This window comes from Myotis brandtii, unplaced genomic scaffold (genome assembly GCF_000412655.1).
Source record: "Myotis brandtii unplaced genomic scaffold, ASM41265v1 scaffold19, whole genome shotgun sequence".
Lineage (NCBI taxonomy): Eukaryota > Metazoa > Chordata > Mammalia > Chiroptera > Vespertilionidae > Myotis > Myotis brandtii.
The window spans coordinates 1026368-1041157 of record NW_005357075.1 but is presented as its reverse complement, the minus strand read 5'-3'; the positions used below and the strand labels follow the sequence as shown (position 1 = coordinate 1041157).

General features: G+C 56.5%; 1 protein-coding gene across 1 annotated transcript in view; it reads right to left on the bottom strand.

Moving 5' to 3' along the window:
• Positions 1-96: 96 nt before the first annotated feature.
• Positions 97-14790, bottom strand: part of BIN3 (bridging integrator 3) — an 18727-nt gene continuing 4033 nt past the window's right edge. The window contains exons 3-9 of the mRNA XM_005864619.2: positions 11410-11450; positions 10949-11010; positions 9772-9908; positions 9158-9198; positions 3790-3931; positions 3533-3667; positions 97-965 (exon numbers count right to left, since the gene is read on the bottom strand). Coding sequence (XP_005864681.1) covers positions 819-965; positions 3533-3667; positions 3790-3931; positions 9158-9198; positions 9772-9908; positions 10949-11010; positions 11410-11450 — 705 coding nt within the window. The 3' untranslated portion in view covers positions 97-818. The remainder of the gene's footprint in view (positions 966-3532; positions 3668-3789; positions 3932-9157; positions 9199-9771; positions 9909-10948; positions 11011-11409; positions 11451-14790) is intronic.

The window sequence follows — 14790 nt, the reverse complement described above, 5'->3', positions numbered from 1 at the left end:
TGGCTGGTCAGGAGAAAGGATGCTGTATGGGTATTGCCAGCTCAGCAGGGGGCAGCATTACCCTGAAAAAAAATACCCGGGGTGGCTCTCTCCTCCTTTCCTTAGTTACAGCACAATACAAGAACATTTTATTGAAAACTTTACTGGAAAAAAAAATTCCAAATATTCAGGTGAGACACAAACCCACTGTTGTTGCTTTGAGGCCTGTGGATTGGACATTTACAGGAGTTGAATCCATTTCCTAGAGAACCTACAAGACGGGATCTTCCCTGCACTCGACCAAAAGGACAAAAGCCAGCCTTTGTCGTGCTGGGAGCCTAGAGTGAGGGCCCTGTCGAGGCTGGGGGACCACAGCACTCATTTTCAGGACAGTGTTGTGGGCTTCTCCCAGGAAAGGAGAGAAGTAGGAGGGCAGCAGGGTGGGTGGTGCCCAGGACGGTCTTTGGAGGTAGATGTGATCCCAGCCATGCACACAAGGCGGAGCCCGCAGGTGAGCTGACGGAGTCCATGTCCCCTGCATGCGGGCAGCCTGCAGCAGGCCCTGGACCAGGAGGCACTTTGGACGGTTCTTCTGGAAATAAGAAAGCCTCTCAGGTTTTATAGGCTGCTTACCTGTCTGCAGGCTCCTGCTATGGGCGGGGAGACAGCAGCCTGCTTGGGGCTCCAGGTGCCAGGCTCATTCCAAAGGGCTGGTGAGGGAGGTTAGGGGCCTTCTCCCAGGGATGGCCTTTCGCTGGCTGATGCCTGAGCCTAAGTTTGGAAAGGGCAGAGACTAGAGAAGCTGACTTGTGTTCCAGGGGTGTCCCGAGGGGCGGGGCTCAGTCATCAGCCACAATAGAGAGGGCTCTGAGCTCGCTCAGTTTAGCTTCATTCTCCCGCTCCCGCTGCTCATCAGGGTGGCCAGGCTGGTCAAGCTGTTGGGTCAGGTCTCCGAAGATCTTACGCATTTCAGAGTAGTAGACAACCTGAGTGGGAGACAGGAGGTCAGCAGGGGCTGGACTCGGCACCAAGCCCCCACAGCACTGTACCCTCTGGGCTGGTTCCTATTCCCTCGACTGCTGCCCTTCCCCTCAGCCCATCTCTCTCAACTGCACAGCAACCAGGGAGGCGTGAGCCACTGCCGGAAGCCCTTAAGGACCGTCCACTGCCTGGGGTGGCAATAAGTCAAAGGCGAGGGAAGCAACAGATCCTCGGGGAGGCGGGAGGTGGAGGTGGGGGCTCTGCCCTTCTCTCCAAGCAGCACAGGGGGTGTGTGTTTTGGGTGGTGGAGGAAGACAGCACAGTCCAGGCTGGGGCTGGGGAGAGCTGGAAGGCCCTTGGCAGGTCCTGGGAGACCAGGGAGTCGGGCACTGAGACGAGGGGCTCACTGCTGGACAGAAGCTAGGAGCTGGAGGCTTTTGTTCATGGAGAGGGCATGGCAGGCTCCCAAAGCCCTGAGAATTGGTCTTTAGAAGGTGAGAATGGTGACTCCTCCTTAGCCTTCTGTTCCTTCCCAACTCATCGAATTGATAATCATGCCTAAGGGGCTCGGCCCAGGGCCCAGGCCGGCTGTTTCCACATTCCCTTCTAAGTAGGCCCGTGTGGGACGGGAAGCTTACAGGAATGAGGGGGGGAATGTGAGGAGTGGGGACCCACCAGCAACTCAAATAAATGGCTGAGGGCTGCTTAGACCCAGGGCCTAAGCAGGCCCAGGATGGGCTTTTCCAGGGGAGGGGGCAGGAGCCATTTTTGCCTCAGTCTCCACCTTGTGACAAATGAAAGTATTTCCATGAACGTATTCCACCCTATTCAAAACCCTTACATTTTATCCAGCTCCAAGTTGTCTTTGGGGAAAAGAAACTATTGCTTTAGAAACCTGCAGTGCTGTTGCTGGCAAGGCCAGGCTGAGTGGCAGGTTTGGTGTCAGGGCCCTGGTTGAGCTGCTTCTAACAAAGTGTCTCCCACAGCCAGATCTGAGGGGAGCGAAATCGAGGCCCTCACCTCCGCTGTCACCTCAGGGGACAGGAGCCTGGGCTAGTGCTGGGGAGCATGGGGGATGCCCCCCTCCCCCAGAGCAGCACTGTGTGGCTGAGTCACCAGGAATGCTCACTTCTCCAGTGACTAATGGCAGTGCAGCCCCGGGAGGGGGAAGCTGGTACCAAGCAGGCAGCAACACCCCCGCCACCCCGCTGCCTAGTGACAGGGCATCCTGAGCTCCTGAACTGCTCCATCTGGGCACGCCACAGCCTCACACCCTGGAGCATCCTTCCTGAGCAATGGGATGGAGGAGGTAGGGTAGGCGCAGGGGCTGGAACAGGCGGTGACGCAGCAGGACGGAGGGCGGGCAGGAGGGAAGACACAGGGCTTAAGTACATTCTTCCAGGCCCAGGACGAAGCTGCTGGAAGGAAGCCCTCACCTACTGAGGCAGTGCTCTGGGGTAAGTGTGGGCACCCCCACTCCCTTGTGCTTGCTAGCTTTCTGCCTCATTTTCCCCTAGTGACCAAGGACATGGTTGCTAACAAGTCCCAGCTCCAAAATCAATCCTGCTCAGGGTTCCTGACCCCAAGTGCCAGTCCCATGGGTTTGGTGTTCTCCAAAGATGGCAGGTAACTGAGATAGGAGTCAGGCTTTTTCTTGGGCACCTGTGATTGTGGACTCTGCAAGGAATGAGAGTGTCCACTGGAGGGCGCCAAATACCCAGGCCAAGAGCAGAAGTGAGCTGGAGGCAGATGGGGAGGGCTGAGCCGTCTGCTTTGTTACCTGGTGGGGAAGGTGGGAAGGTGGAAGGATGCTGAACATCTGGAGTCAGCTGGGGGTCCCACGAGGAAAAGACCCCTTGGCTTTAGAACCTCAACCTTTTGGTCTTTTACAGATGGGGGTACTAATCCCTGCAAATGGCCTCAAGGTTGGGAGGTGAAGGGGCAAGGAGGGCAGCAGCTACACCCATCACACACTCTGTATCCCACCATGAGTAGCGGGAGACACAGGGTTGGCCCATGGCGACCCTCTAACTACTTAGCCCAGTGCTCCGCTGTGCACCCCCACCCACACCCAGCCTGCCCTTCCTGCTGGCAGGTGCACCACGGCCAGTGCCCCGTGCGTGGCTCTCCCCAGGGTTCACCATGCTCCGTGGTCTCCTGCCAAAGGAAGAGTAACTAGAGTGGGGATGGGGGGTGTAGGGTCCTCAGAAAAGGGACTTCACCCCCTATGCCTCTATCCCCGACTTCCTAAGCACACCAAGCAAAGAACCTGCCCCTCAGAGTGAGGTGCTGATGGTGCAACCTCCTTTGCTTCTTGCAGTGAAATGTGAGAGAACTAGAGGGAAGAGCTATTAAACATGGAACCTCGTCCTAGGCTGGGATTAACCAAAGAGCAACGCAAGAACCAAAACAGAGCCCAGCAAATAACCAGAGGCCCCTGACTTCCTTCCCTCGGGCAGTGCCGGGGCAGGGTGGGTGGCGTGGGGGCAGGCGTGAGATGTGTCCACAAAGCCACGACTGTCTCCGAGGGAAAGTGTTGGGCTGGCGCTCGGGGCACGTGGGAGCAGCTCACCTGCGCTCGGATCAGGGACTCAAAGCTGGGCTGGAAGTAGTCAAGTCGGCTGTTGTAGAACCGCGGCATCTCATCCAGGAGCTGCTTGTTCTTGGCCTCAAAGTCGTCCCGAACAGGCCGGAGCTCTTCTCGGGCCTGGGAACAAGACCCTGCTGTCAGAGCTCTCACCCAGCATCCCTGCTGGTCCCCAGGTACAGGAGGAACTTGCTATGTGTGCCCTGTGCCTCACTGTGTACCCCCGCCGCTCTCCCGGGTACCTGGTGGAGTTTGGCCAACACTGGCCCTGTCTTCTCCTTTTCCTCGTACTTCTCCACCTTGGCCTGCAGCCTCCTGTAGTCCTGCAGGGCCTGCTCCCACCGTTTCACCGCCATGTTGAGGCTCGGGAAGACACTGCCGAACCTGCTGACACAGTTGGGTTGGACGCAGCCCGTTCCTGGAGTGCGGACTGGCAGCTCAGCATTCACTCGGAAACACACACTGAGTGCCTGCTGAGGGCCAGATCTTATTCTAGGTCTTGGGGTTCCATTGTGAACAAGACCTATGGGGTCAGGCCAGGGAAAGAACCCAAGGCTAAGGCTCACACCACTGGCCTGGAAGACACAGAGGGTCATGAATCCATGATGACACTTATGCTGCCACTGCGCCCCCACAGGCCCCTCCGAGGCCCTGCCCCACACCAGAGACCTGCCACGGGAAGGCAGTGCTGAAGGCTCTTGGGAAGTCATTTGGCCAACAGCTTCCTTTTAAAAAATGGAAGAAACTGAGGCCAGAGAGAAGGCATGACACATCCAAAGCCACATGGAGGAAGTGATGGTCCAGAAGAGAACTCCAGTGTCCCAGTTCTGTCTGGCACCTCCCACCATCCCAGATGCCACCAGCAGGTGACAGAATTGCAATCAAAACCTACTCCTAGAGCCCTAACTGGTTTGGCTGAGTGGATAGAGCGTCAGCCTGTGGAATGAAGGGTCCCAGGTTCGATTCCAGTCAAGGGCATGTACCTTGGTTGTGGGCACATCCCCAGTTGCGGGGTGTGCAGGAGGCAGCTGATGGATGTTTCTCTCTCATCGATGTTTCTAAATCTCTATCCCTCTCCCTTCCTCTCTGTAAAAAACTCAATAAAATATATTAAAAAAACCCCCACAAACCTACTCCTAGTGATCACTTCATAAGGTGTATACATGTATACAGTCTGTTCACACCAGAAAAAGGACAGACTATCGTATGTCCACTCTCCTTTAATAATAAAAAAATCCTATTTAATAAAGAAGTTTCTAACAAGCCAAAAGTCCCCCCTCTCCTCCCCAATAAACAACCCTCCCCTACTCCTGCCCTATCCTACTGGCTGACCACAGGGAGAATAGGAATCCTCTGAAATGGCCACACTGTGGGCCGGATGTCTGCGGAAAACGACTCGAGGATCTCTCCCACCTCACGGTGACTCAGGAGTGGGCCCCTCAGAAAGAGCCGCAGACGCCTCGGCATTTTTGGCCCCGTGGGCACACGTTGGTGATAGTGTCACCCCTAACTGGGAAGGACAGTGATGGAGACTGACAGGCAGGACTCATCCCAGGCAGGGATGCTGCACGTCCCTCGACAAACGATGTCTCCGAGGAAGTGCTGGACACGGCCAGGCAAGCCTAAGGCAGGATTTCCGGAATGGGGCAGGACATGAGGCGGGAGGTGCTACTGCACAGCCGGCGGAGACCTGGTCACGCAACAGGAAAATGACAGTGTGGGGGGTACACGGGCTGAGTAGGCGACCCAGGACCAGGGGAAGAGTCAGTTTCTCTGGAGCATCCCAGGGGAGAGGAAAGATGGGGACGGGCAGCTGCGGACTTCAGCCTGGCCCTGCGCTCAGCCAGGAGGGCGTCTGAGCACGGGTTGTCTTTAGGAAGTTCAGATGCCACATGAAGAGGGGTTTCCAAGTCTGTCTCTCAAAGGGATGGGACCATGAAGTTGGCTTTTAAATGCCTCTACAAATCAAGAGTACATGTGACACAAGAGTCGAGAATACTTTTGCCAGAGAATACAGAATGTAAACTTGACCAAAGCACTAAACGCACCAAACAAAGCTTTAGAACCAGGCAGATTTTGATGAAACAAAGGACTTGTCTCCGAGAAAGGTGATTAAAACGAATTCTTCTAACTTAATGGGGGTCCAGAATGGGCTCAGCCTCTAACTGGAAATGAGAAGTGGATAAGACCATGCAAATGTCTCTGAAGCCTCAGTCACATGCCCTTTCACACATTAATCAAATTGATATTTTTAAATGACTGCTTTGCCAGGCAGAAGATGTAAGGTGCCCAGGAAAATGGCTGGGGGAACCAGCCACCTCCAGGACCAAGGGATCCTCTCGGGGAGGTCTGGACACTCTGCTTTTGCCCAGGCAGCTGCTATAATGCCCGTCCCTTCCTGGGAGGAGTGTGACCAGCAGCTGAGAGGGAGCAGATGCAGTTGGGCCTGAGAAGCCATACGCCACCTCCCTGTCCGCCCCAACTGGACAAGGGGCCACCAGCAGTCACCCTGACTGCCTAGTTAGAAGCAACCTGCTGCCTGGGTGGCCCCAGTGTCTGGGCCTGCTGTCCAGGGGCGAGTGAGGTGGGACGCAGCGGGTCCAGGTCTCCACGCAATGCCAGGCACCCTCAGTGGCTGTGTCTGCAGGTTACGACCTTCAGCCTCTGGCAGCAAGACCACCTGCCTCTGTGAGACCCTCCAGGAAACTCTCTTCACCGTGACTTGTGCCCACAGCAGCGCCCATCACACCAGGAGGCCACGGGAGGCTCCGTGACTCAGTTCACTGTATCTGGATCACTAATCACTTTCCACTCAGGTGGCTCCAGGACTCCTGAGGGCTAACGGTGGGTGTCACGCTTCTCACATTAAAGTGGGGAAACCAAGGTCAGGCAGGAACAATCAGCCCATATGTTCTGAGTGGCTGACTAAAGAGTGGGGGACCCTGTAACCCCTGGCTCTGGGCTACTGCTCCCTGAGGCCCACCTCCCCATCTTCCACTGAGAGGCAGCAGAACGGACTTGGCCAGCCCACATGTGGGGCCTATAGGTAGCATGATGCTGTGCGAGGAGAGGAGCTCATCTGGCCGCAGGACCCCCTTCTAGATGTGGGGCGCTTTCCTGCTCTCCATCTTCCAGATCAAGGGAGGAAAGTTAGCCAGGAGGGAAGTCAAGGACAGGCTGGTCCAGGAACCTGATGGCTTCACTGGTGGGGATGGGGCCCGCTCTCCCTGGGGTATGCAGTTCACAGTTTGACTGGGCGGCCACAAAGAACCAAGGCAGGCTGTCGGACCCTCTGCTCAGCTCCCGCCCCTCTCCCATCATCAGTAGTGAGGGGGGCAGGGAGGCTCTGTGCGGGGGGCGGGGGGGCGAAGAGTCTTGTCCTGCGCACAGGGCTCAACTTCCACTTCAGCCCGACACGTCCCTCCCCTGCTGGGCACTGGCTATGCCATTTCAAAAGGTCAGGTGGGAAAACAGACTAGAGGAACGGACCTGGCCAAGGCCACAGGCTGGGTCAGGGCAGACGGGGCCGCTCCACACCACGTAGCAGGGGTCACCACGTGGCCATTTCCTTGAGAAGGCCATCATGGCTTCCGCACTAGATCTTAAGCTACGTCCATCCTCTAAGACGGGAGAACGGGGCCAGGCCTACACCAGGTACTCGCTGAGGCTCTGCCCACAGCGACTGCCCATTTCTTGCCCGTCCTAAGGTTCAACAGCAAAGTGCCTCCCCTGGGTAAGCTTGGGGTGAAGAGGCAGTGAGAGAGGGAGGAGGGAAAGGGGGAGGCGGAAAGAGGCCGGCTGGGAGGTGGGCTGGGAGCAGCCGGCCCTGGTGGGGAATGCCTGCCATTCCTCAATCTGTGCCCACACAGCCGGGATCTTCCACCCACCAGGAAAGGGAAATTGAAAGCATCCCCATCCGACCATGTGAGCGTGGCCCAGGGACTGGGGGATTAGAGGCCGAGCCCCTGGGGGAGCCTGGGGGCGGTGGGTGGCCATGTGGCAATGTTCCTCATCAGAGGACAGGAAAGCTGCAGTTTCCTGTTTCCGGTGCTGGGGTCCCTGGGACCGTCTCTCCTGGCAAGAGGAGGCAACAGGCAGTGCTGGTTTTATGTGGTTGGGGGAGATCACATGTCGGCCCCAAGATGCACAGAAGCCAGCCTGGGAGCCAGCCCGGCCAGGGGCTCACGCAGAGGTCAGCGGATCTGCTGTGGAAATGGTGCCCGCCCCCTCTGCACTCACCCACCTTCCTGGCAGGTGGTGGGCTGCTAGGGTGGTGGGAAGCAGCCGGGACTTCTCTCCACTCGGCTCCAGAAGCCAGGCATCAGATTTCAAGGCCGCCTCGTTGGTTGTGAAATCGAAACAGGAGCCAGTCCCCATTCTCTGAGCTGGTGTCCCCTGCCTATCTCTGCCAGCCGTGGGTGCCCATGGCAGTCTCTGTGGCAGCCCCTGAGACCCCCATGGGCAGGATCTGCTCTGCCTTGGTCCTTCCTAGCCAGCTCTGGACCCTTGTCTGGAGACTGGTCAGCACCCACAAGCAATGGAAGCCCTGATCTCTCTCTCCTGGGCCTCCTCAGCACCCAGCTGCTCATGTGACCTTGTGACCTGGTGCTGAGCAGGGATTAGGGACCAGAGGCCCAGGGAAGGAGCAGGGGTGCAAGGAGAAATCCCTTTCCACACCAGATCCAGCCTCCCCACCGTGGCTGAGCCTCCAGGCAGCCCTGCTTAGAACAAGCTTTCCTGAGCCCCACCCCAGGGACCTGAACAGGGAGTGAGGAGCTTGACAACCTCAGCACCAGGGGCCAGAGGATCAAAACCTGCTCTCTCATCTCCCTCCTGGCCATGATCCAGCCTGATGGTAATTAGCAGAGCCTCATTACCCGGCCCTGGGGAGGCCACTGCCAGGGACCACCACAGAGAGGTAATGCGGTGCAGCTGCCGGCTGGAGTGGGGCCTTTCTGGGTCAGAGGCTGCCTGGGAGAGGCCAGGGAAGAAGATGAAGTGATTCGGGAGCTTCAAGGCAATGCCCACCCCTTAGGGGACCTAGGGAATAGGCCCGTCTGATCGCTGACCAGAGCCTGCCTGACAGAAGAGGAGTCTCACAGAAGAATTTCTGACCCTGATAGGTCATGAGTGAGGGACCTTCCCAGGCGGGAACCCGTGGCGGCGCCCTTCCCCATGTGCAGCCACCCCCACATTTCAAAAGCCGAGTGCTGCAGGCAGCTGCTCTCCCAATCCGGCTGGGAGATGAAAGGCCTTGCTCATCTCCGCTGAGGGCTCGCCAAGATCTCTGCTGGCTTAACTCAGCAGGCTCTGTCCCACCGTCCTCCGACAAGAACAAAGGGGAAATGGCAGAACGACCGACCGGAGCACAGGCCAGCTGCTGAGGAGGCTCACACGCCCCATCACAGCGTTGGGCAGTGGCCGGTACTTCAGAGCTACCAGCAGGTCAACCCCAGGGCGCAGATCGGGTAGCTGGTGACCCCGTTGGTTTCCCGTCAACCTCAAGCCTAAGGACAGGCGGCTGGAAATGACATTCAGTCCCCAGGTGACCAGTTGACCTGCCTCTCCAAGGAGTGCCCTGAGTCTAGTTCCCAGATGACCTTTACTCACTTTTTCAAGGGCTCAACCACGGTCTTTTGAATCTGGTTCACCTGTCGGAAGAAAAACCCAATGACATCAAAACTGGGGGAAGCCAGACTCTTCCTAAAGGGGAGGCTCCAGTTCCTGAGAAGAGAAAGGAGACCTGTCAGGGGCACCCCGAGAGCCCGGAAGGAAGGGGGCCCAAGTAGGTCAGGCAGGGTGGGCACTCCTAACTGCAGCTGGGGTGAGGCAGAGATGGCGACCAGGAAGTCCAAAGGGCAACAGGAGCACCCTGTCCTCGTCCCTAATGAATTCCTACCCTGCCAGCCGCTGTCTGCCAAGGCCCATATGGCCTTGCTCAGTGAGGCTAGTCAGGCAGAGAGGACCTGCATCTCCCTCATGGCCTCAGTGTGCGTGATGTGAGCTCGTGGGAGCCACGGAGAGCAGGCCAACAGGAAAGAGCACACAGGCCTTGGGGGGCTGAGGGCACCGAGAGGAGCCTGAGCCCTGTTAGCCACGGAGAGCAGGCCAACAGGAAAGAGCACACAGGGCTTGGGCACACAGGCCTCGGGGGGCTGAAGGACTCCATGTAGGTGCTCCTCCAGATAGAAGCCACGAGCAGGGGGAGACCCAACCCCAGGCACCTTTTCCTGGTTGAAGGCGTCCATCCGTTTCATGGCCGTGTCCAGGGCTGTCACCATGTTCAGAAAGTCCTGGTCTTGTTCGCAGAGGGGATTAGAGAGCAAGTCCAAGGATATCTTCACAGCAGATTTGGACATGGCTGTGAGAAGTCAGAGTTCAGGGAACTTGTGCAGGGACAGGCTTCCAAGCCTTGTCATTAGGGCTCCCGTCTTCCCTCAGTCCAGGGGCCTGCACCCAAGGCCAGAGGCCACACAAACAACAAAGTACCACAGAGCATAAGACACTGGTCCTTACTGGACAATGTTCATTCCTGATCATCTGATATTCTGGATCATTCTTTTGGGTAGCTTTACCTGCTGCAATGACAATGTTCTAACTCTGGGTTATAACAGAATCATCTGGGTGGGAAGCTGTCAGAAATGCAGATTTCTAGCTGCAAAGACTCTAATCTAGTCAGTCTGGAATCCAGGACGATGCCTGTCAGAAGCCCTCTCCAGGTGGCTGGGAGGTGCAGTGTGCTGGGGGGACCAGGGTAGCATAGCACACAACAGCAGGGCAGCAAACTTACTGTAAAGAGCCAGAGTCCAGAATTTAGGCTTGGAGGGCCATATGGTTTCTGTTGCAACTACTCAACTTTTCCACAAACAATACCTAAAGAATGGGTGTGGCTGTGTTCTGATAAAACTTTATTGACAAAAGAAGGCCAGGTTTGGTGTAGCTAGGTAACCCCTGGTTTCAATGACACACTTACTGGAAAGGCAGTGGGGAACGATGAAGAAAGATGCTGTCCAGGTAACTCAGAACTAACTTCAAAACAAATAACAGACGGTCTCCAAAAGCAGCCCCTTGGCTTGCTGCGCACATAGTTTGGAGACGCTAGGGGCCAGGAGTGAGGGCTGTCATGCTCAGACGTGCCCACGTTCTCTGGATCGCACTGGCCTAAGGCTCTGTGGCACAGGCAGCAGGAGCCAGCACTGCACCTGGCTGCGGCGGCGGCTACGCCCGGGAGAGGGGAGAGTGGGGCTCTGCTAAGTGAAGACTGACCTCAGGCCACTTCTCAGGGACATCTGTTGGACATCTACTAAGTGCACTGACTTCAAAGCCAGCCCTAAGGTGGCTGAGGGAGGAGGGCATCCACCTGTGCCCCGCCCAGTCCAGCTCAGGGGACATGCCACCTACCCAGGTCAGCATCGGTGCTCTTCTTCAAGTCCTTTTGCAGCTTCCTGGTCTGCTCTTCCAGCCTGCAGGGCAAGGGCACGGGCCTGGGACCTGGCATCGCCAACTGGCTTTGGTCCCCTGCCTTCCCATCTACCTGAGGGAGGCCCCACTTGGTGCTCTGGAATGCCCACCGGGAAAAGGGGCCCTTGTCTGTGGGGACTTTTCCCTACGCACTGAAGGGCCACTCTGAGCTCTGCAAGAGGCCAAGCACCCAGAGGCTGCGAGTTAACGACTGTCACACAGCCATCAGCTGGGGGAGACTTTCTGGCAGGTGGTAAACTGAGCTGCTCCCGGCTCCTGGGGTGGTGACAGGAGCACCCGCTAACGGGCAAGCAGACAAACTGTGCGGGAAGTGAGACCTGGCAGAAGGCTCTGGCCATTCTCCGATCCCAACCCCCTTCCTTTTGGGGTGTGACACTCACTGCTGCAGTTTTCCATACTCCCTCTCAAAGTCTCTCTCCACCTGTAATGAGAGAGAGAACTCAATCATCAGAGAAATGACAACACTTTGGAAAAAATCTGCCAGCCTCCAGACACTCCCTCCACACCCTCCCCCGTCTGCAGAAACAACACGGTCCAGTTCACACAGGCACCGGCAGGTCATTAACGACACAGTACCCCTGTGTTCCCAAATTAATTAAGTGTCTGATTTAGGGCGAGAGACTCCCCTCCCAGACGTGCCAGCCAGGCAAGTACCAGCGGCTCTTCTTCCACCGCAGGGAGTGGGGCACTGAGCGGTGTTCCCTCTTCTCACCCTCCCTCTGGGGACAGGTAAGCTGCTCACCATGTGACGCTCAGCGGGGAGGCAGCAGTGGGCAGAGGCAAAGGCGGGTATGAACTCCACTTCTGTCTCTGCCCCTGAGCAGCTCTGAGGCGAGGCCCGAGCAAGTCACCTCCCTGGGCACAGGCCTGGTCTCCTCACGGTCCTACCTGCCAGCTCCGGGGCCATCAGGAAAGACCCTGTATCCACGCTCTGTGCGCTGGGATGTACCAAACACAGATACCATTACTACTGACTCCGCCGGACTCCCTCCCGTCCTGGTCACTTAGCGATCAGATTTCCCGTGCCAGCAATGTTTACATTGAACGGGTGGAGTCCTGGACCTTATTCCGCTGCCTACACGTCAGGTGAGGTCAAGAAAGTGACTTGCACTTCCACGGCTGAATGTCCCCCCCCCCCCGAAAAAGGGGCCCCCGCCATGGCTCTCAGGCACGTGGCCTGTGGAGTAAGTGACATCTCAGAGCCTAAAGGAGGGGATGGCGAGGCCCTGCCACCGTGTGGAGCCTCTGGCTGAGGGGCTCTGAGAGGGAAACCTGGCTACATTCACTGAGGGAGCCAACGCAGGCTTCTCCAATTCAACCAGGAGGCAGGTGCACCATGGCCCGCACTGTACTGAGGAGATGACGGGGACAGAGGTGGAGCTGCCTGTGCAAGGTCACACCACTGTGAGCAGCCACGCGCCCAGGCCTGTGCTCTTAACCGTCATTCCACGGCCAGGGAAAAGCTGTTTGCTGAGGAATGAAAGCCACAACCTCAGAAAGATGGCTTCTTGGCTGCGCCCCCGAGACCTTGCCAGTACAGGCTGAAGGTCCAGGAGTACAAATTTGCAGAAATCGTCAAAGCCATGCTGCTCTTCACCTGCAGGCCCTTCCATCAAAGGTGCCCCAGTGAAAGAGTATTCTAAGGCCCATCAACCTCAGACTCCACAGTCACAGAATGGCAGGACACGATTCAGGCCAATTATTTCATGTTATACACGAGGAGAATGAAGCCAAAAGAGGGATGTGATTCACATAAGGATGGCTAGAATTCAGACTCCTGGTGCAGGCCTTTTATTTATTTTTTTCAACTATATTCATTCATCCCATAATCATTTAAAGAACACCTATTAAGTGCAATGCATTCTGCCAGGTGCTAGGGATACCCTGATGGACAACAGAGATGTGGGCCCAGGTGGGCATGATCAAACACACACGGATACCTGCAGGCAGGGGGAGCCCTGGGGAGGGTGAGGGCGGGGGTGGGGGCAGTGAGAGTGCTGTGGGCCCGGCTCAGCTGAGGTCCTCAGGGCACCACCGAATGTCACTTTCCGCATTTAAACTGGGAAATTTAGAAGCAGGAACACATGGTCCTTTCCTTACTTTATGATCCTAGCACCTAGAACCCTGTACCAAGAGCAGACACAATTCTATTTAAAATTGATCTCATTCCTTATGATCCACAAAAGCTACTCTTAAGAAAAAATTCAAAACTCCCACTCCCACTAAAGCATATGTACCGTTTAGAGTTTAAAGTGTTACCTATCACAGGGGATTTGCAGTTTGACAGGAATGAGATCACAGCTAAAGGCAGAAAAGGCCTCCGGGGCCTGCAGGGGGAAGATCTGTTGTGGAGCAGAGGGGCCTGCAAAGTCGGCACTGAAGCTGGCCCAGCCTTTTTCCATCAGTGCGGGAGGAAAGAGAGGAGCTGGGAGAGACGGATAAGGCAAACTCTGATACTGGCCCTGGAGCCTAGCTAACATTTGAGCCTCATTTGAGTTTCTTGTCTAGTATTGGGATATTATATTTGGCCTCACCCATGTAAATTTCAGGGGCTGACAACGAAATGGGGTAACAGCGTCAGCCTCGCCTACTTGTTTTGCAGATTCACAGAAGTACATGTGGAGTGCAGGGGAGGGCGCCTGGCCCATCGGTGGTGCCGGCCTGTTCCTCCTCCACACTGGGGTGGTGAGAGGACCACTGGGGATGAAGCAGAGCAAAGCATGTGGTCCATTGACAGCAAGGGTACTCTTGATTTTGGCTAAGCCTGGAGTCCTGTGCCTGGGGGGGCTGTACTGGGCCCTCCCTTCATGGGACAATTTCCTTTCTTACTTTGTAGGATGTGAGCCAGTCTTTACATAGCAAAGGTACTGGTATTTCCCCCCGAAAAGATGAAATTAAAATTAAGGATGTCTTAGCCAGAATGCAGTTCTCCTAAAGATCAAGAACACGGAGTAGGTGCTTCGAGGGGAGGTTAGCGCCCCCGACCCCTGGGGCCGCAGCCCTGGCGCGCTCTGCTACAGTCCCCGAGCTGCGTGTGTGGGATGTTAGGAGCACCTGGTCCTCCTGGCTGGGGCTGCGTGGACTTGCACAGAGAAGGACTGCAGGTTTCCAACTGGGGTGGAGCATTCTGACTGATGAGAAACTCGAGGTCTCACCCTGGAAGCTGAGAAGCGTGTTGGAGTGAGAGACTGGTCCTTTTACTTTATGTCCCTCATGGCCATCTGACAGCCTAAGAGAAGGTCATGAATATTTCACCTCCTCAGCCCTGGGAGCCAGGTGTGGGCAGCTTCTATAGCTCACAGTCCCCAGGCCTCTCTCCTCCACTGGGCATAGATCTGGGGGGCAGCACCAGGACTCTGGCCCCTCAGATGAGGAATAAAGGGACACACTGGAGTCTCATTCCAAGGTCTATCCATTCTGCGGGAAAGAGCCAAACACAAAAGATCTGAACATCTTTGAATGCTTGATGCCTTTGCCAAAAAGGCAGCTGGACCGCAGTCAAGAATGCGAGTGCAAACACATGTGCACAACTGTCAGCGGGTCAGAGCGGGCGGGTCGGCTGGCGAGGTTAGCTCGAGGAGAGTCAAGCACAGGACGGCTCAGGGTGGCAGGGAGGGGCTGCACGGCTCCCTGCAATCTCCCCGGCGCTCGGGTCAGGCTGGCACCTTGTAGGAGCTCAGTTCTTGTTAACTGAAAGAATGGGTCAAGTTCCCACCCAAACCTGTGCTCCTTAAGTGAAAAGAGAGACCAGCCGACAAGAC